Here is a 21,671-nt window from a genome sequence, read left to right on the forward strand (position 1 = left end):
TAATAGCTTCCAAATTTTATGTAGTATTACATAATAACATATATTACTATACATACTCTTATATAAGTGTGAATTATCCGATGGCATGCATATACATTCATTGATTTCGATCAGTTATAAAACACATGTCCGTAACCTAACAGTTCGAAATGCTTGCGAAATTAAATTATTTATCAAATTCGAAATGTTCATCATATCTAAAATACAAATACTTTAACCAAAATTGGTAATACATGGATTACGATGTAACGTAATGTCGTTATGACGTCAGAAAATCGGATTTGGCCGGAATCTAAACGTAGGCTTAACAATATCAAAAATAGTCAAATCTCAGTCTCAACTCATTTGATCACATTACAGCATTACTAGAATATGATAATGCGTTACCCTCTTTAAAATCGTATTCCCTCAAAGATTAGGTATACAACTTGTATTTGGTCAACATTTTATAGAAGAAGACAATTGTGAGCTAAATTTGCACTCAAGTCCAATTTTTTATTTTTCAGTTTTACTCAAGTACATTTTGTGCTGAGAAATATTTCGTTTCAGAATATTGCGAAATGATGTTAATCAGCATAATGCAAAAGAGAATGGGCTCTTAAAAATAGTCAAACATAAGTACTTCCTGGATATTGTTAAACTGTAATGTCGGGAAAAAAAATGAGTTGAGAACGAGGTTTAGATTTGACTTGAGTATTTTTGTTTTAGTTAGAGACTGGATTTTCGGTCGCCGAAAACATAAAAGTTCAAACTTTTGGGGAAGCTGTTAACAGAAGTATTTTGCATATAGGGACAGTTAATACAGATGCGATGGCTAGAAGATGCACATTGACACTAGCGGTAATCGACGCAGCTGTTCGATGTCCTCCTTTCTCTCCCTGGGTTGAGTTTGATTTGTGGTCGCCGTCTGTAGCCGTCTGAAATATGGGAGGCGTTTTATTGCACGCATTGGATAAAATACATATAGGTGGACACCACGAGTCTCTCTTAATACTCTTGGTATTGGTGCTGTGGCCTTCTGAATAATACACTGGCGTGTTTGACCATTCAAAGCAACACATCTGCATAGCAGTTCTTGATACGCCGAGTGATTTAAATATATTTGAACCTTATTAGATCTAGCATTTACCGGTAAATCAGGGACGGTGTAGTTTGCGCCCTGTTCACAGTCCGGTCTAAGTAGGCCGTTTAGAAACCCATGCATAGCGGTAGCTAGCTCCTGATCACAGGCGGACACGTCCTGCACACGGCACCGGATAGACCGACGCATTGCTCTGGTTAAACGCATCATAAAAAAAAATGAATATGTTCGTCACAAAACTAACTCAGTCGTTTTTATTATTAAGAAGGAAACATGTTTTACACATACAAGTGTATTTAATGTTATTGTGTGGAGGATGACAGAAAATGAACGTGGTCACACGTATATGTTTTACTTCCACGTCGGATTTGATAAGTATTAACATGATGATTGCTTCAAACTCTTCCATGGGTATTGACCTCGCTGGTCTTATGTAAAGAAGAGAAAATGCATCTTTAATTGGTTCAGCAACAGCGATCTTACCCGCATCTTTGGCCGTACTGGTCCTCCAAGAAGGGTGTCATGGACATGTTCATGAGCATTTCTATAAAGCTGCCTCCTTCGCAGCTAGATGACCATTGAAACATACACATGTACTGCTGGTTCACCGCTTCAATTGACAAAACAACACATAACAGTCATAAGAAAAGCAACCATGAGGGTGTAACCCCCTCCCCTCTTGGAATCCGGATTACCTTTTATTGTTTGTCCGGAGTCCGGAGTTCAAACCATTGAGCCTGGCCAGCGGCCGGAGCAAGACTCGACGGCTGAGACAACTATTGAGCCAGGCCAGCGGCCGAAGCCAGGCTCTCTACGGCTTAGACAACCATTTAGCCTGGCAAGCGGCCAGTGCCAGACTCTCTACGGTTTAGACAACCATTGAGCTCGGCCAGCGGTCGGAGCCATGCTCTCTACGGCTTTGATAACCATTTAGCCTGGCCAGCGGCCGAAGCCAGGTTCTCTACGGCTTAGACAACCATTGCGCATGACCAGCGGCCGGAGCCAGACTCTCGACAGCTTAGACAACTATTGAGCATGGCCAGCGGCCGGAGCCTGACTCTCGACGGCTTAGACAACCATTGAGCCTGGCTGGCGGCCGGAGCCAGACTCTCGACGGCTTAAACAATCATTTACCCTGGCCAGCGGCCGGAGCCAGACTCTCGACGGCTAAGACAAGCAATGAGCCGGCCAGCGACCGGAGCCAGACTCTCTACGGCTTAGACAACCATTTAGCCAGGCCATTAACTGGAGCCAGACTCTCTACGGCTGAGGCAACCATTGAGCCTGGCCAGCGGCCGGAGCCAGACTATCTACGGTTAAGACAACCATTGAGCCTGGCCAGCGGTCGGAGCCAGACTCTTTACGGCTTAGACAACCATTGCGCACGGCCAGCGGCCGGAGCCAAACTCTCGACGGCTTAGACATCCATTGAGCCTGGCCAGTGGCCGGAGCCAGGCTCTCGACGGCTTATACAACCATTGAGCCTGGCCAGCTGCCGGAGCAAGACTCTCAACGGCTGAGACAACCATTGAGCCAGGCCAGTGGCCGGAGCCAGGCTCTCGACGGCTGAGACAACCATTGAGCCAGGCAAGCGGCCGGAGGCAGACTCTCGACGGCTGAGACAACCATTGAGCATGCCCCCTTGCCAGAGCCAGGCTGTCTTTGGCTAACAAAACTACTGAACACAAAAAAACAAGCAAAAATCAATCCAGTCGTGCGATTTTTAAAGGTCAGAACAGTTTTTAGAATCCTAAATTCTACAATTATGTCGCTGTAAAAACATACACAAACACCTTTTTGCAAACAAATTTTACTTGTCAAAGAAAATTATGAACAAAAAGTAATAAATGCGTTCGGTACAAAGAACGTTTTATTCGCGAATCCGTAACAATCCATTTTTTTCAATCAAAATAAGATTCTGTATTTAAAACAACAAAATCCTTTTCGCGTGTAGCTAGTTGCGGGGTTTTCCAATACTAGCCAATCAGAGGAAAGGTCAATTCGCCGATAGTGTCAAATCTGGGAAAATTATTTCCATTGAATTTATAACAAATCAATGGTTAATTGTTAACAAGGCATTTATTAAAACATATTTATAATTATCACCGGCAAGCAAAATATATAGTATATCTAGGCTTGGAAAACATAAAAATAGTTTCTGTCCCCTGGGTACTTAACCAGAAAAAGTAAGTGACTAATGAAAGAGTTTCAGCCATACATTAAATCAGCCTACCTACTAGTATACATACAAAATATTAATTCTTAAGGTTTATATGTACATGTACATTGCTTAAAGGACTTTTTTAAAAAGAAACCTGACTGTACCTGATCTGCCGTCACAGTATCTCCTGAACTGGAACTCCAGACCCTGAAGGTTGAAGAAGGGACGAAGCCTTGTGTCCACCGGGTGTTTTGACCGCGCGATCTGCCCACTCACACAAGCACTGTACTCCACTACTCTCCTATAAGCACGATTTCAAACAAATAATACTTTTTATACACTCTATAAAATTGATGTAATAAATTGTATGATCAATGTTATTTTAAACTCTAACAAAAAAGTGTAATACTCAAGTCAACATAAGAGTACAACAAGAGGTCCATGGCGACCCTCAATCGCTCAATAGCTGAGAATGTTTTTTCTAATCTGGCTTTTACACAATAAAACATCTAGAAATTAACATAATTGATCACTATACTCTCTATTGATATTTGAGAGAAATGTGGCGACTCTCTACTGGTATTTGAGAGAAATATGGCAACTCTCTACTGGTATTTGAGAGAAATGTGGCGACTCTCTACTGGTATTTGAGAGAAATATGGCAACTCTCTACTGTTATTTGAGAGAAACATGGCGACTCTCTACTGATATTTAAGAGAACTATTGCAACACTCTACTGATATTTGAGAGAAATATGGCAACTCTCTACTGATATTTGAGAGACACATGGCGACTCTCTACTGATGTTTAAAAGAACTATGGCAACACTCTACTGATGTTTGAGACAAACATTGCAACTCTACTGGTATTTGAGAGAAATGTGGCGACTCTCTACTGGTATTTGAGAGAAATATGGCAACTCTCTACTGATATTTGAGAGAAACATGGCGACTCTCTACTGATATTTAAGAGAACTATGGCAACACTCTACTGATATTTGAGAGAAATATGGCAACTCTCTACTGATATTTGAGAGAAACATGGCGACTCTCTACTGATGTTTAAGAGAACTATGGCAACACTCTACTGATGTTTAAGAGAACTATGGCAACACTCTACTGATATTTGAGAGAAATATGGCAACTCTCTACTGATATTTGAGACAAACATTGCAACTCTACTGGTATTTGAGAGAAATGTGGCGACTCTCTGCTGGTATTTGAGAGAAATATGGCAACTCTCTACAAATATTTGAGAGAAATATGGCAACTCTCTGCTGATATTTGAGAGAAATATGGCAACTCTCTACTGGTATTTGAGAGAAATATGGCAACTCTCTACTGGTATTGGAGAGAAATATTGCAACTCGGTGGAACTTCTATCGTGTCTCTTTGTAGACGAGTCAGCTATATACAGAAAAGCGTCAGGTGTTTATGGAAAGTCGTCAGCTAACACGGAACCTGGCTCAGCTGAAATGGTCAAACGTTGTTTAAGTCTTCACGTGAATCATAGGAACAAACTAACAATGGCTACTAAACCAAAAGCGGATTTTCCCTATAGCGAGTTCAGTTGACAAAGGGTCTTTTATTAAAAAGCACATCTGAAAAAAAACAACATCAACACTGCGCGAAAGAATTCGTGTTCATTCCCAGATGCGTCGTAACTTCATCTTCTATACAGAAATGACTGAAATTATCAAACTTCATGCTGCGGGAAACATTTTGAAAGGGATTCCACTGTTATAATACTGCTTACAGACGTTGTCTCACTGATAAGTCGATAAAGTTATTTTTCCGGCCGACACCAAGCTGCTTCAATGGATGGGGTTATTGAGGTAGGTGAGGTGCTCAACATGGATGGGGTTATTGAGGTAGGTAAGGTGCTCAACATTATGGAATACAAAACGCAAGGCAGTCCACTTATAAGGTATAGGTAGAAATTCGACTGATAAGAAAATAACTTATCTAAATAAATAAATGGTTGGCAGAAGTGTGAGGTATACGAGAAGCACATTATCAAGCTAACCACAACATGTTTGGAAGTATGAGGTTGGTAATAGCACAGTATCAAGCTGACCAAAACATGTTTGGAAGTATGAGGTTGGTAAAAGCACAGTATCAAGCTGACCACACCATGTTTGGAAGTATGAGGTTTGTAAAAGCACAGTATCTAGCTGACCAATACATGTCTGGAAGTATGAGGTTGGTAAAAGCACAGTATCTAGCTCACCACAACATGTCTGGAAGTATGAGGTTGATAAAAGCACACTATCTGGCTGACCACAACATGTTTGGAAGTATGGGGTTGGTAAAAGAACAGTATCTAGCTCTCACACATGTTTGGAAGTATGAGGTTGATAAAAGCACACTATCTGGCTGACCACAACATGTTTGGAAGTATGGGGTTGGTAAAAGCACAGTATCTAGCTCACCACAACATGTTTTGAAGTATGAGGTAGGTAAAAGCACATTATCAAGCTGACCATAACATGTTTGGAAGTATGAGGTTGGTAAAAGCACAGTATCTAGCTCACCACAACATGTCTGGAAGTATGAGGTTGATAAAAGCACACTATCTGGCTGACCACAACATGTTTGGAAGTATGGGGTTGGTAAAAGAACAGTATCTAGCTGACCACTACATGTTTGGAAGTATGGGGTTGGTAAAAGCAGAGTATCTACCTCACCACAACATGTTTTGAAGTATGAGGTAGGTAAAAGCACATTATCTAGCTGACCACAACATGTTTTGAAGTATGAGGTAGGTAAAAGCACAGTGTCTAGGTGACCACAACATGTTTGGAAGTATGAGGTTTGTAAAAGCACACTATCTGGCTGACCACAACATGTTTGGAAGTATAAGGTTGGTAAAAGCACAGTATCTAGCTCACCACAACATGTTTTGAAGTATGAGGTAGGTCAAAGCACATTATCTAGCTGACCACAGCATGTTTTGAAGTATGAGATAGGTAAAAGCACAGTGTCTAGGTGACCACAACATGTTTGGAAATATGAGGTTAGACATAGCACGTTGTCAAGCTGACCACAACATGTTTTGAAGTATGAGGTAGGTAAAAGCACAGTATCTAGCTGACCACTACATGTTTGGAAGTATGAGGTTGGTAAAAGCACATTATCAAGCTCACCACAGCCTGATTTGAAGTAATAGGTATATGAAAAGCACACTATCAAGCTCATAGTAACATGGAAGTATGAGGTGGATGAGAAGCACCATATCAAGCTCTCACACATGTTTGGAAGTATGAGGAGGATGAGAAGCACAGCATCAAGCTCACAATAACATGTTTGGAAGTATGAGGTGGATGAGAAGCACAGCATCAAGCCCACAATAACATGTTTGGAAGTATGAGGTGGATGAGAAGCACAGCATCAAGCTCACAATAACATGTTTGGAAGTATGAGGTGGATGAGAAGCACAGCATCAAACTCACAATAACATGTTTGGAAGTATGAGGTGGATGAGAAGCACAGCATCAAGCTAACAATAACATGTTTGGAAGTATGAGGAGGATGAGAAGCACAGCATCAAGCCCACAATAACATGTTTGGAAGTATGAGGAGGATGAGAAGCACAGCATCAAGCCCACAATAACATGTTTGGAAGTATGAGGAGGATGAGAAGCACAGCATCAAGCTCACAATAACATGTTTGGAAGTATGAGGAAGATGAGAAGCACAGCATCAAGCCCACAATAACATGTTTGGAAGTATGAGGTGGATGAGAAGCACAGCATCAAGCCCACAATAACATGTTTGGAAGTATGAGGTGGATGAGAAGCACAGCATCAAGCTCACAATAACATGTTTGGAAGTATGAGGAGGATGAGAAGCACAGCATCAAGCCCACAATAACATGTTTGGTAGTATGAGGAGGATGAGAAGCACAGCATCAAGCCCACAATAACATGTTTGGAAGTATGAGGAGGATGAGAAGCACAGCATCAAGCTCACAATAACATGTTTGGAAGTATGAGGTGAATGAGAAGCACCGCATCAAGCTCACAAAAACATGTTTGGAAGTATGAGGAGGATGAGAAGCACAGCATCAAGCCCACAATAACATGTTTGGAATAACATGTTTGGAAGTATGAGGAGGATGAGAAGCACAGCATCAACCCCACAATAACATGTTTGGAAGTATGAGGAAGATGAGAAGCACAGCATCAAGCCCACAATAACATGTTTGGAAGTATGAGGAAGATGAGAAGCACAGCATCAAACTCACAATAACATGTTTGGAACTATGAGGAAGATGAGAAGCACAGCATCAAGCCCACAATAACATGTTTGGAACTATGAGGAAGATGAGAAGCACAGCATCAAGCCCACAATAACATGTTTGGAAGTATGAGGAAGATGAGAAGCACAGCATCAAGCTCACAATAACATGTTTGGAAGTATGAGGAAGATGAGAAGCACAGCATCAAGCTCACAATAACATGTTTGGAAGTATGAGGAAGATGAGAAGCACAGCATCAAGCTCACAATAACATGTTTGGAAGTATGAGGAAGATGAGAAGCACAGCATCAACCCCACAATAACATGTTTGGAAGTATGAGGAAGATGAGAAGCACAGCATCAAGCCCACAATAACATGTTTGGAAGTATGAGGAAGATGAGAAGCACAGCATCAAGCTCACAATAACATGTTTGGAAGTATGAGGTGGATGAGAAGCACAGCATCAAGCCCACAATAACATGTTTGGAAGTATGAGGAGGATGAGAAGCACAGCATCAAGCTCACAATAACATGTTTGGAAGTATGAGGAGGATGAGAAGCACAGCATCAAGCTCACAATAACATGTTTGGAAGCATGAGGTGGATGAGAAACACAGCATCAAGCTCACAATAACATGTTTGGAAGCATGAGGTGGATGAGAAGCACAACATCAAGCCCACAATAACATGTTTGGAAGCATGAGGAAGATGAGAAGCACAACATCAAGCTCACAATAACATGTTTGGAAGTATGAGGTGGATGAGAAGCACAGCATCAAGCCCACAATAACATGTTTGGAAGTATGAGGAAGATGAGAAGCACAGCATCAAGCTCACAATAACATGTTTTGAAGTATGAGGAGGATGAGAAGCACAGCATCAAGCTCACAATAACATGTTTGGAAGTATGAGGAAGATGAGAAGCACAGCATCAAGCTATCAATAACATGTTTGGAAGTATGAGGAGGATGAGAAGCACAGCATCAAGGCCACCACAACAGGGTTGGAAGTATTATGCCCCAAGTTTTTGTTACATAAATTAAATATAAATTTATGTTAAAATGATAATTGTAAATTACAAATATTTATTTCATTTGGGTAATATGTATATTTTGTTTAATAACTCAGAATTAATTATTCAGGAATAGTTTAAAAATAACTATTATGACTAAAAACTCATTTTCAATGCGTGTCTATAAATCATGTAAACATATGAATGCCTGCAGCCTATATAATATATTTGGCAGTTAATAATTATCTTTTTTAGATTCTTAACTTGTTTTTAAGTTCAATAATTTGGTCACCTTAGGCTGAGTGATTTCCTTTTAATTACATTAATTGGTGTCAACTTATCATACATTTTTCTTCAAAACAGTAGCACGATCCCTCAGGCTAAGCCAGCTTCAATTTTAGAATTTTTGTAGTGACAAGTTAATGATTTAATGATGCTTATCAAATCTAAGATCTGAATCATATTACTGAAAACTTAATATTTAAGATGAAGCCTGTGTCCTGAAAAGCATATGTGTGTTTGCTTTCAAAATAAAAGGACTTGATTATTAAACAAGCTTGATCTTCATTATTCAGGTATGTTGTCATTATTTTTATATATTACTTTTTGTGTTTAACTCAATTTATTTTATCAAAGTACTTTTGAATGGTAATAGTTTTAATAGTTTGTGAATTTATTGTTAAAACATTTAAGAATTTATATTCATATAATAAGAAGTTTGAATATGTGGAAATTATTTTCCTCAATTATTTGTCTTAAAATTTGAACTCACTTAGATATGTACATGTCTTATTTCTGTTTGCAAGTATTTATTAAGTTCATTTTATGGTTATTAAACAAACAATTATTAAATTAAAATTATTGTAATATAAATTGTTGTCAACCAGTTAACCTTTCACATGTATTTTTAAAAGCGAGTTGTATGCTAATTTCCCCAAATTAGTTTAAGTATTTGTAACATCTTTTGTACTTTGTGTTTATTGATATATAATTATATGTGTTTGCTTTCAAAATAAATTGACTTGATTATTAAACAAGCTTCATCTTCATTATTCAGTCAGTGAAGCTCCTATTTCGGGAGAAACTCCTCAACGACCCGGCAACTCCCGCAACCTCTTATTTGGCGCTCTCGACAGCCACACTAGCTTGCTAATGGCATAAAAGAAGTATGAAGAGGGGGGGGGGGCGAGAAGCACTGTTTCATTTTCACCACAACATGTTTTGAAGTACTAGGTGGATGAGAAGCACACATTAGATTTGGTTTGGCAGAAGGATACCTCACACACTATGCCGCGGCAGGCGATACAAAAACAGTTACAAGTTTAGAATAGGGTTCGACCAAATGCAACTCCACAACCGCTCCTGTGGGAAAAAAGATATTTGCAATTTGTTTGCATGTCAAATCATCGAAAAAGCATTGTCAACCATAAACGCCAACTAAATTATTAACAAAACAGTATTTAAGGAACGGGTATTGACATATAGAATGCTCGGGGTTTCCAGATACTCGAAATGCAGTCATAGAATTCACAGAAAGGGGTTCATAACTTAATACCAATTCAGACAATTGCCATTTGGCAAATTGACCGCTGGGTGGACTTCCAACAAACTGATACGATCGTTGCGATACAGCTAGAGACGGAGCTGTCGTGATAAGTTTGATCGTAGTGATTAGTAATTGATATTTGTTAAACATGCTTTCGTTTACACACATTGGGATTAAAACCAAAGAGTAGACCTTTGATACATGAACTCAATATTGGCAAGAATCACGAGGTAGACCAAATACCTAACAGTCGTTTACCGAGTCCAGAACAGAAAAGTAAAGGGAATCCGACGGATGGACATTGACATGACAGTCGTCCACTGACCCCAGCAGCGAAGCCTGGTTGGCCAGAGGCTATGGTGTGTGTCCTTTGGCTATGGTCCTACAATGACGTATGAACATAGCACGACAACCATATTGATTCTAGACTTAAATTGTAATTTTAATATTCTGACCGAGGATTAAAGATATCCGAAGTAGGAAACTGTTGTCTAATGGATGTTTATAATGCCCTTCTTATATTGCACCAATTGTGTACTCAGCATTTTTTCAGCATCAAATTTTACCAAGTTTGACGGAAGAGTGGGTAGAAACATTGGTAGCTGTCTAAATAGTTAACAGACAAGACTCTGGCTAAAGACGACGAACAACAGGCAGTCACAAGAGCTCCGCATTACAGAAGATTAAAAACCTCGACATCGTAATTCCAAACTATGCTTCACTAAATGATTTATTTACGAGATCGATATCCTACCCACAGAAGAGATCCATCGCATGTGCATTTAGTTCGGTGACATTGTGAGGCCCGGAGGAAAATTGTATGGCCCACTTGGTGTACATGTCGGGCAGGAAGAGGTAAACGAAGGTATCTTCCCCGAACCCATATACGGACCGCACGCACTGCAATAACGCCGTCGAATTGAAGTCAATCTCCGTTGATACATGCTCCGTGTGTGCCACCGAAGTGCGGTCGTATCGCGTGGTGAAGACTGTATAGTCTGTGGTAGCGACGTGGCTTATGGGGCTTGGTGATTGGGTGTATCTGAAATATGTATGCCATAACATCAGTAACATAACGTTCTTACTTTGTTCTTCCGTCATTACGTTTTCAACGTTAAAACCCGTACTTATTTACGAAAATCACGTGTGTAGAGCCATGAATTTGTTATACACTAAATATCAATTTTAATAATTTCCATAAAATATATATTCATGTGGCTCATTACACAGTTAATTTATCAAAAGAACTTGCGTGTAATAAGGTTTTACGTGTCGAAAATGCATTTTCCAAACATGATGTCCACAAACTGCTGAATAATTATGTTGATGTCGGTTGGGCAACCCCATTGGCTTAGAAGCCGCGCGCACGTGCTCCGGGCTTCCGGTTTGGCGCTCCTGCCAGCAAAATATAGGAAATAAATAAGAATTGAAGAACTGTAAACGGGAAAGTAAATGAAGAATACGAGCACTTATGCACTAGTCAATTGTAACCACGCCCCCACAGGTCCGGGGTGTATACCGGGGATAGCCTGAGAAATGGGTCGTGTTTTTACCTTCCCGGCGGCCCCGCAATGCCGGGTGAATGCGGTGGTGGTGTCTTTGCGCCAAATATAGCGGGGAATGGGCCTTACCTAGGGTCCCTGGGGTGCGGAGGCATTTGGTGGGGATTTTACCACCAGTTCGTCACCGCAGGGCGGGGAATTTACCCGGGCTTGGCTGGACCGAAAGTCAAAGTCCCCACTATTCCCCGAACCTTGGGGGTGGTGGGGGGGGGGGGGCGTGATAACCGAATTGACTGGTGCATTACGCTAAGGTAAAAAGTTCAGTATTATGCAATCGATTGATCATAATACACGAATAACGACTGTATTCATTGGCTAGAAGGTAGGAGATGGAGCCCTACCGACACACGTCATTCCCAGCCATGTCGTCAGGGACCTCGACACAGGCGGATGTCTGCAAGCGGCCCGCAAGGCAATCCCAGCTCACCACAGACACTGCCATATGGAATAAATCACGATGTAATGTATATATTGTGTACATGTATGGTTGGTTTAACGATCAACGACAGTGATAAACAGCGGAAACACTCGAACAACATTATTTAACACATAATTGAACGTACATGTAATTTGTAATGCTAGAGAGAAATAAAAGAAGACTGGTATGAGTATAGCATTCTGAAAATTAAAATAATATGAAAGTATTCACATCTCGAGTAAGCCTGGGCAATGATGTGCGCTCTGTCTTCCAGCGAGAAAAGGTAAAAGTGTTCGCTGAGGAAGCCCCCAAAAGTGATCGCCACGTACAGCTCCACACACTTCATCACTTGCTGGAACGAACTATTAAAAACAATGGACAACTAACGAAATTGGCTAGAATATCAAAATATAGGATCTTTGGTTATATCAGTTAAAACTTTAAAAGGAAACTTTTTATTTATATCATTTATAATTATATGTAATTTCTAACCTCTCGTTTTGGACAACAGTCATGATGCGGCGTACTAAGGCGTCCTCGTTCAGTACGGGTGGTTCCGATTGGTCCGTTATACATCGCCGTACTTCATTATCCAACATTGACACCAGTACATTCTTTCCTAGCACAGGAGTTGTACATGCGGTTAAGAAAACAAACAACCACAACATAACGTTTAGTTTTTGTGAAGACATGCTCGTTCTATTGTATGACGAGGGGAAATAGTATTTCCGAACAACTTAAGCTCACTTGTGAAGTTTCAAGTCCACACCGAAACTACTCCATAAAACATACATGCCGAGAATTCCTGTCCAATTTTCGATTGAGAAGGAAATCGTTTGTATGCAGGAGCTGCATATACCTGGCATATGCACAATGTTCCAGTCACAGTGTGTGTATACCTGGTGATACATTATGTTATATAATATACTACGTCTGATGGCAGCATTATGCTTAAAATGAAAACTTAAAACCAAGATAACTTTTTTTTTCTTCACCATTTAAAATGACACGAAGGGCAGACTATTTTACCTCAAGTGATTCGCTCGTGGTTTGTAATATGCAAATGCTTTATTAATGTTCCGGTGGCCGTGTGGACTAGCCGACTGTTTTCTATTTTTTTCTTGACTACGGGTGTGGGTTCGAACCCCAATATATCCAACATACCCTTTTATGCTATAACTGTATTTTTTTTGCAATTTCGATATTTTAGAGTAAAATATTGATAAAATAAGTGTTTTCAGGTGCATTATCGGCAAAACTAATTTTTCGTCCAAAAACATAAGAGAGCGCCGCTTTTGTTTCATTATCGGAGTTTGATAAGATGATCAGTTTCCTCAGACACTGTGACAAACCTGTTTCCAAACAAATGTTTTGAAAGTGCTCCATCAGGCAGTGGTTTTGTGAAAGGGTTTGTCGAAGTGTTTTCAGAAAGTAAACTTTCAATCAAACTCGGATAAAAGGCGGTGCTCTGTAAGAGACATAGACTGCGCTATGTTTCATTTAAAATGGTGAAGAAAAGTTATCTTCATTCAAAGCAAACTATTGCCTTTCCGACGTAGCATTAATGTCGCAATGTACCACGTGGTATACACATTTAGCTGTACAACATTAACAGGTTATCTAGTTATGGTTTGCGATTTCCAGTTAATATGTAATATACTAACTGGTTATCTAGTCATGGTTTGCGATTTCCAGTTAATATGTAATATACTAACTGGTTATCTAGTCATGGTTTGCGATTTCCAGTTAATATGTAATATACTAACTGGTTATCTAGTCATGGTTTGCGATTTCCAGTTAATATGTAATATACTAACTGGTTAACTAGTCATGGTTTGCGATTTCCAGTTAATATGTAATATACTAACTGGTTAACTAGTCATGGTTTGCGATTTCCAGTTAATATGTAATATACTAACTGGTTATCTAGTCATGGTTTGCGATTTCCAGTTAATATGTAATATACTAACAGGTTATCTAGTCATGGTTTGCGATTTCCAGTTAATATGTAATATACTAACTGGTTATCTAGTCATGGTTTGCGATTTCCAGTAAATATGTAATATACTAACTGGTTATCTAGTCATGGTTTGCGATTTCCAGTTAATATGTAATATACTAACTGGTTATCTAGTGATGGTTTGCGATTTCCAGTTAATATGTAATATACTAACTGGTTATCTAGTTATGGTTTGCGATTTCCAGTTAATATGTAATATACTAACTGGTTATCTAGTGATGGTTTGCGATTTCCAGTTAATATGTAATATACTAACTGGTTATCTAGTGATGGTTTGCGATTTCCAGTTAATATGTAATATACTAACTGGTTATCTAGTTATGGTTTGCGATTTCCAGTTAATATGTAATATACTAACAGGTTATCTAGTTATGGTTTGCGATTTCCAGTTAATATGTAATATACTAACAGGTTATCTAGTTATGGTTTGCGATTTCCAGTTAATATGTAATATACTAACAGGTTAACTAGTTATGGTTTGCGATTTCCAGTTAATATGTAATATACTACAACAAGTTATGGTTTGCGATTTCCAGTTAATATGTAATATACTAGCAGGTTATCTAGTTATGGTTTGCGATTTCCAGTTAATATGTAATATACTAACTGGTCAACTAGTTATGGTTTACGATTTCCAGTTAATATGTAATATACTAACTGGTCAACTAGTTATGGTTTACGATTTCCAGTTAATATGTAATATACTAACTGGTTAACTAGTTATGGTTTGCGATTTCCAGTTAATATGTAATATACTAACTGGTTATCTAGTTATGGTTTGCGATTTCCAGTTAATATGTAATATACTATAACTGGTTATCTAGTTATGGTTTGCGAATTCCGGTTAATATGTAATATACTAACTGGTTATCTAGTTATGGTTTGCGATTTCCAGTTAATATGTAATATACGTTAACTGGTTATCTAGTTATGGTTTGCGATTTCCAGTTAATATGTAATATACTAACTGGTTATCTAGTTATGGTTTGCGATTTCCAGTTAATATGTAATATACTAACTGGTTAACTAGTTATGGTTTGCGATTTCCAGTTAATATGTAATATACTTACTGGTTAACTAGTTATGGTTTGCGATTTCCAGTTAATATGTAATATACTATAACTGATTAACTAGTTATGGTTTGCGATTTCCAGTTAATATGTAATATACTAACTGGTTAACTAGTTATGGTTTGCGATTTCCAGTTAATATGTAATATACTAACTGGTTAACTAGTTATGGTTTGCGATTTCCAGTTAATATGTAATATACTAACTGGTTAACTAGTTATGGTTTGCGATTTCCAGTTAAAATATAATATACTAACTGGTTAACTACTTATGGTTTGCGATTTCCAGTTAATATGTAATATACTAACTGGTTATCTAGTTATGGTTTGCGATTTCCAGTTAATACTAACTGGTTAACTAGTTATGGTTTGCGATTTCCAGTTAATATGTGATATACTAACTGGTTATCTAGTTATGGTTTGCGATTTCCAGTTAATATGTAATATACTAACTGGTTATCTAGTTATGGTTTGCGATTTCCAGTTAATATGTAATATACTAACTGGTTAACTAGTTATGGTTTGCGATTTCCAGTTAATATGTAATATACTAACTGGTTATCTAGTTATGGTTTGCGATTTCCAGTTAATATGTAATATACTAACTGGTTATCTAGTTATGGTTTGCGATTTCCAGTTAATATGTAATATACTATAACTGGTTATCTAGTTATGGTTTGCGATTTCCGGTTAATATGTAATATACTAACTGGTTGTCAAGTTATGGTTTGCGATTTCCAGTTAATATGATTTCCAGTTTATATGTAATATACTAACTGGTTATCTAGTTATGGTTTGCGATTTCCAGTTAATATGTAATATACTAACTGGTTAACTAGTTATGGTTTGCGATTTCCAGTTAATATGTAATATACTATAACTGGTTAACTAGTTATGGTTTGCGATTTCCAGTTAATATGTAATATACTATAACTGGTTAACTAGTTATGGTTTGCGATTTCCAGTTAATATGTAATATACTAACTGGTTAACAAGTTATGGTTTGCGATTTCCAGTTAATATGTAATATACTAACTGGTTATCTAGTTATGGTTTGCGATTTCCAGTTAATATGTAATATACTATAACTGGTTATCCAGTCATGGTTTGCGTTTTACAGTTAATATGTAATATACTAACTCGTTATCTAGTTATGGTTTGCGACTTCCAGTTAATATGTAATATACTAACTGGTTATCTAGTTATTGTTTGCGATTTCCAGTTAATATGTAATATACTAACTGGTTAACTAGTTATGGTTTGCGATTTCCAGTTAATATCTAATATACTAACTGGTTAACTAGTTATGGTTTGCGATTTCCAGTTAATATGTAATATACTAACTGGTTATCTAGTTATTGGTTATCTAGTTATAGTTTGCGATTTCCAGTTAATATGTAATATACTATAACTGGTTATCTAGTTATGGTTTGCGTTTTCCAGTTCATATGTAATATACTATAACTGGTTATCTAGTTATGGTTTGCGATTTCCAGTTAATACGTAATATACTAACTGGTTATCAAGTTATGGTTTGCGATTTCCAGTTAATACGTAATATACTAACTGGTTATCTAGTTATGGTTTGCGATTTCCAGTTTATACGTAATATACTAACTGGTTATCTAGTTATGGTTTGCGATTTCCAGTTAATACGTAATATACTAACTGGTTAACTAGTTATGGTTTGCGATTTCCAGTTAATATGTAATATACTAACTGGTTAACTAGTTATGGTTGGCGATTTCCGGTTAATATGTAATATACTATAACTGGTTAACTAGTTATGGTTTGCGATTTCCAGTTAATATTTAATATACTAACTGGTTAACTAGTTATGGTTTGCGATTTCCAGTTAATATGTAATATACTAACTGGTTATCTAGTTATGGTTTGCGATTTCCAGTTAATATGTAATATACTAACTGGTTATCTAGTTATGGTTTGCGATTTCCAGTTAATATGTAATATACTAACTGGTTATCTAGTTATGGTTTGCGATTTCCAGTTAATATGTAATATACAAACTGGTTATCTAGTTATGGTTTGCGATTTCCAGTTAATATGTAATATACAAACTGGTTATCTAGTTATAGTTTGCGATTTCCAGTTAATATGTAATATACTATAACTGGTTATCTAGTCATGGTTTGCGATTTCCAGTTAATATGTAATATACTAACTGGTTAACTAGTTATGGTTTGCGATTTCCAGTTAATATGTAATATACTAACTGGTTATCTAGTTATGGTTTGCGATTTCCAGTTAATATGTAATATACTAACTGGTTATCTAGTTATGGTTTGCGATTTCCAGTTAATATGTAATATACTATAACTGGTTATCTAGTTATGGTTTGCGATTTCCAGTTGATATGTAATATACTAACTGGTTGTCAAGTTATGGTTTGCGATTTCCAGTTAATATGATTTCCAGTTAATATGTAATATACTAACTGGTTATCTAGTTATGGTTTGCGATTTCCAGTTAATATGTAATATACTAACTGGTTAACTAGTTATGGTTTGCGATTTCCAGTTAATATGTAATATACTATAACTGGTTAACTAGTTATGGTTTGCGATTTCCAGTTAATATATAATATACTAACTGGTTAACTAGTTATGGTTTGCGATTTCCAGTTAATATGTAATATACTAACTGGTTAACAAGTTATGGTTTGCGATTTCCAGTTAATATGTAATATACTATAACTGGTTAACTAGTTATGGTTTGCGATTTCCAGTTAATATGTAATATACTATAACTGGTTAACTAGTTATGGTTTGCGATTTCCAGTTAATATGTAATATACTAACTGGTTAACTAGTTATGGTTTGCGATTTCCAGTTAATATGTAATATACTATAACTGGTTAACTAGTTATGGTTTGCGATTTCCAGTTAATATGTAATATACTAACATGTTAACTAGATAACTTATTTCTTATTAAGTGGAATCCTGGCGGCAAACCACAACTAGATTACCTGGTAATGTTTTACAGCGGCAAACCACAACTAGATTACCTGGTTATGTTGTACAGCGGCAAACCACAACTAGATTACCTGGTAATGTTGTACAGCTAAAAAGGTAATAGGTGGCAGTTCTGGGCACTTTCATGCCTGTTTTAGTCTTATGATATCTATCTTACCAAAAAATAAATCGAATATTAACTAGATAGCTTGATAATTATCGCGAATATTAAGTGGTTAACACGAAACAATTCGCGAACGTTAACAGGTTATCTTATCGGCATTAATATGACACCGTATTCATAATAAATGCAATATCTAAGTTACATTTACCTTCCAAATAAAACGGTTGTTACCATACCATTTTCATTAACATCTGTCATATGTCTAATACATTTTAATGTAACTCATTAAAACAAGAGGCCCAGGAGGGCCTATGCTCTACTGGCATGTCTCTTGTGGTCATTTTTAATCCAGAGCATGTACGTATGAGTATTAGGGAACAAATATATAGTTCACTTTTAGTGTTTGGGTTAGCTGGAAACGCTGCACGTTCAACATCTGAGGACAGAAAGTGTTGTAAGCAGATTAGTTGCATGAAATATTTTAGTATATGCCAAGTAAAGGTAATCTTGGGGTAAGAAATAGTTGCTTTAAAAACTGTACTCATGGTCAAAATTTCATTTCTGTAGCTTTAAAAATAAAAAAAAGTTGGTTAAAAGGTCAAAGTCAAGGACATCCCAGGACAACATTGATGCTCGTTTGCAAAACTGTATACATGGTCAAAATTCCATTGCTGTAGCTTTAAAAATTAAAAAGTAAGTTAAAAGGGGTGGGGGCAGCTTTTGCCCAAGGGGCTAAAATTAAAATGTTTTGCTAGACGGTCATCATATGATGCTCCACAACAAATATCAAAGGTATGGGCCTTGTGGTTAAAAAGTAGAAGATTTTGAAAATATTTCTTAAATAAGTCTCCAGGAAACTTGTGACCCCCGGGGCAGTGCCAGTTTTGACCCAAGGGGCACAATTTGTACAGCCATGGTAGTGGACCACTAAATTAAGACTTGTTCAAAATAGCAAGGATCTGCATAGCTGTTTCAGACAAAAAGGTTTTTAACATTTCCCAATTTAAGTATACCAAACCTGTGAACCCGGGGGCGTGGCCAGTAATTACCCCAGGGGCATAATTTGAACAAACATTCACAAGCAATTGTGACTTTACATGTAAACTTGGCTAAAAATAGACTTCGCTCATGTAGACTTGGCTAAAAATAAACATAGATAAAAGTAGCATTTTTTTTATTATTTCAAGACCCATAATCTAGGCATGCATGGGCGGATCTAGCTGGTTTTCGAAAGGAACCAAGCTTTAATGGATATCTAAATACTGTACAAGTTTCATCGAGATACAATCAAAACTGAAGACTGTATCGTATTTACAAGCAATTGTTTACAGACGCACGGACGCACGGATGCACATACTACGTACACATTACCATGACTTAAAAACAACATTATTTTATTTTGTATATAAGTTTGTATTAAGTTTAATTACTTGTCAATAAATATGAATAACACTTAAGCTGCACTCCGTCACAGATTTGCCATTTTTACAACTTTTTCATTTTTTGTCTTGAAAAGAGCAAATTTTTGCGTAAATATCTGTAAACCAATGAAATAAGATTGCTGACAAAAGATCAGGTCGCAGATTTTGAGATTTCCGTTCGAAAATTAATGTTTTATGGCTTAAAGCGTTACTATAACGGTTTAAGAAAAATGCATTAAACATCAATTTTTGAACTTAAATATAAAAATCTGCGATCTAAATTTTTGTCAGCAGTCTTATATAACTGGTTTCCATGGATTTTCGCAAAAATTGGCTTGTTCCAAGAGAAAAAATTTGAAAGTTGTCAAAACTTTCGATCTGTGAGAGTGCAGCTTTAATACTTCTTCGTGTTTTTCTTGGTAAAATTTAATACATTCTTCCAAATCTTGACCCAAACCACAGCAATTCCCAAGACATGATATCATGATTAAACACATCACATGGTCGAGAAATGACCTTATAGGATTCTCGGTCAATTAGGGGTTAATGTGTAGCTGAAGTTGACTCTCGTGTAGAAATGGAAAGTGGAGAAATTGACTGGTATTTCCTGGCATGAAAATGGATCAAGGGTTTTAAATCCGGATTTTAATTGCCTATTGGCCTATTACTCATGTTACTCATTCTCACATTCAAAGCGCTGTTTGCGTGAAAAGGTCCAGTCGCGCTGGACAGCTGTATCGGAAGTAGCTATGCCAGAGGTAGTAGCTAGGTGTGTAGGTCAGGACACGCCCGCGCAACACCACGAACAGTAAAAAATGGCTTTCACCGCCACGATTTCGGATACCACGATCGGGAATTCATTCGCAGTGACATCTCTGTGAATTGTAAATTTTGTGAGATCCAGATGAGTCGGTCGAGGTGCTGCTACGATTGTATCAAAACATGGCACACTTAAAGTGCAGTCGTAATGTCATCGGGCAAACTTTCTTTAGAGCCTTCCATTTGTAATCTTGCATTTTCGTGATTGATTGCGACTTTTATTTTATAACGATTCCAAGTATAAGAATGGGCTGGACGATGAAAAACGATTCGCTACGCAAATGAGGCTTCTAAAAGCTCTTCCTAGTCATATACCGTCTCTGTTGTTAGGAATTTCCATTGCGATACATTCGCCAGTATTCGTATTCTCACTGCAGGGTAAAATAATTAAATAATAATATGATCCAGTACTCCCGATTTATCATGATTCACGCCTGTAAGAAAAGTCGTGGTTAATAACGCATGCAAATGTATCCGTTCATGTATCAATAACTCAAGAAATAACTTACGATTAATTCAATTTGCTATACAGAATTGTCATCACGACCAGCAACAGATCTCTGCTGATGTATGTTGAAAAAGATCATGGTCATAAAGGTCAATGCAATTGCAAAGTTGAACACGCATCCCTTTCGTTTTCAAAATGAAAGCGCTGTAAGCGGTTAAAAGGCTTTACGCGCGATAAGCGCATTTTTACTCTTTTTACAATTCTGTTCACATGCCCCAAACTGAGACCGATAAGTGAATGTCATTACCATAGAATAGGGCTGTAACGATTCATCGTGAAATCGCGATTCGGTACCCGACGATATACAGTATCGTATCGCATTGTAAATCAAAGTGCTGAAAGCACTGATGGACTAAGGCTTCATTTAGGGGAATGTTGATAACCATGTTCTAAGCATTAAACAAATCGTTTCACATCACAAGGGGTCACTTTTTAATGGGCTAGCTTAAACTTTAGACTAAAACTGCTTGCAAGCTGCAAAGGAAATTTTTAAAGTGTGGGTAGAGGGAGGAGGGGGGGGGGGGGCTAAAGTGTTTAATCAGATAAAGTCATAGTTCTTTTGAAAATCTCGATGTCGTTAAATCAGACCTAAATAAATTAATTTACGTGGTTGGCGTATGTTAACCAAAGTACACATACTTCTTTAATTTGATTAAGTCATTTTATATCAAAGGTCTGTTATTTGCAGTTTCAGAGAAGATTTTCAATGATGTAATT

At 37.5% G+C, this 21,671-nt stretch overlaps 1 protein-coding gene across 1 annotated transcript; it reads right to left on the reverse strand.

Moving 5' to 3' along the window:
• Window positions 1-3: 3 nt before the first annotated feature.
• LOC128207714 (uncharacterized) lies at window positions 4-12,872 on the reverse strand. Its single transcript, XM_052910806.1, has 9 exons — window positions 12,513-12,872; window positions 12,252-12,382; window positions 11,944-12,037; window positions 11,310-11,435; window positions 10,795-11,082; window positions 3,407-3,543; window positions 1,565-1,691; window positions 1,130-1,274; window positions 4-917 (listed from the first exon to the last, which is right to left on the reverse strand). Exons 1-9 carry the CDS (start codon window positions 12,710-12,712, stop codon window positions 747-749), a joined length of 1,419 nt encoding a protein of 472 aa, XP_052766766.1. The 5' UTR covers window positions 12,713-12,872; the 3' UTR covers window positions 4-746.
• Between the last annotated feature and the right edge of the window lie 8,799 nt (window positions 12,873-21,671).

Source organism: Mya arenaria, chromosome 11, assembly GCF_026914265.1.
Source record: "Mya arenaria isolate MELC-2E11 chromosome 11, ASM2691426v1".
In the NCBI taxonomy this organism is placed as follows: Eukaryota; Metazoa; Mollusca; class Bivalvia; order Myida; family Myidae; genus Mya; species Mya arenaria.

Coding starts and splice junctions, on each gene's coding strand:
- LOC128207714 (XM_052910806.1), bottom strand. CDS start 12,712: ATGTCTTCACAAAAACTAAACGTTATGTTGTGGTTGTTTGTTTTCTTA. Junction 11,436..11,943: donor GCTGGGAATGACGTGTGTCG/GTAGGGCTCCAT, acceptor TTTTGCTGGCAG/GAGCGCCAAACCGGAAGCCC. Junction 1,275..1,564: donor CAGTACGGCCAAAGATGCGG/GTAAGATCGCTG, acceptor GCGTTTAACCAG/AGCAATGCGTCGGTCTATCC.